General features: G+C 46.6%; 1 protein-coding gene across 1 annotated transcript in view; it reads right to left on the reverse strand.

The window, feature by feature from the left end:
• LOC119590733 (longitudinals lacking protein, isoforms H/M/V-like) overlaps positions 1 to 335 on the reverse strand; it is a gene marked incomplete in the record, with an annotated part of 51,210 nt that extends 50,875 nt beyond the window's left edge. Inside the window, 1 exon segment of the mRNA XM_037939423.1 lies at positions 175 to 335. Within this exon segment, the coding sequence (XP_037795351.1) occupies positions 175 to 307 (133 nt within the window).
• Between the last annotated feature and the right edge of the window lie 509 nt (positions 336 to 844).

An 844-nucleotide genomic window follows, 5' to 3' on the forward strand; every position in this document is an offset into this window, starting at 1 on the left:
AATAAGGGCGAACCGCCTCTTGGCAACCGAGAGGCGGAAGCTCACATAAGCTGCGTCACGAAGGGCGGAAAACCCCATTATCTACAAAGCTCCATTTCTACCTCTATTTCGACGACCTCTTCGCTCTCTCGTCGTCGCGGGGATGCCCCAGGTGGTTGGTCGACGCGGGCTTACCTTTTTGGCGACTAGTTATCTCGTTGTATTTGACATTTGTAGCGTTAATGAAGGAGACGACGCGCTGCCTTCCTCTCTCGTGCGCACCCGCGGGTCTTCTGGCCGAGGCGCACTCAAGCTCCGCCTTCGTCATAATTCCCTCTTCCGCCCGCTGGAAAACCCACTCCGTAATTCTACATAGGGTGGAATTTTCTCGGGATATTCAGTATTTGAAATAATGTTTTATTTGTGGTCGAATGGGTTATCCACGAGGACTGGTTTGAGTTTAAAATATTTCGGCGGTTTGGTTCGATTCGACGCCGACCAGCGAGGGTCAGCGTTGCCAATGTTTGAGCTGCGTTCGCTACGCGCGTGACATCTGCGCTAGATTGCAGGGAAAGCAAACGCAAAATCTATAATAAAGGTGAACCGCCATTTTATATCATTAAGTGATTTGGTTCTTCAATAAATGAGTTTCAGTCATCCATCTATAAAGTTCATTCAATTACAATAGTAGTCAGATCTATCTTTTAATGAGGTAATTACACATAAATATTAATTACATTCAACCAGATATTATCTTGGGTCGCTCACGCGCGTGCTCACAGATGAATGGGCATTAACGCGCACACTCACAGACCCACATAAAAAACTCTAGCTTACGTACACTAACATGGCCTACATACTCTCA

This window comes from Penaeus monodon, chromosome 27, assembly GCF_015228065.2.
Source record: "Penaeus monodon isolate SGIC_2016 chromosome 27, NSTDA_Pmon_1, whole genome shotgun sequence".
Taxonomy (NCBI): Eukaryota; Metazoa; Arthropoda; class Malacostraca; order Decapoda; family Penaeidae; genus Penaeus; species Penaeus monodon.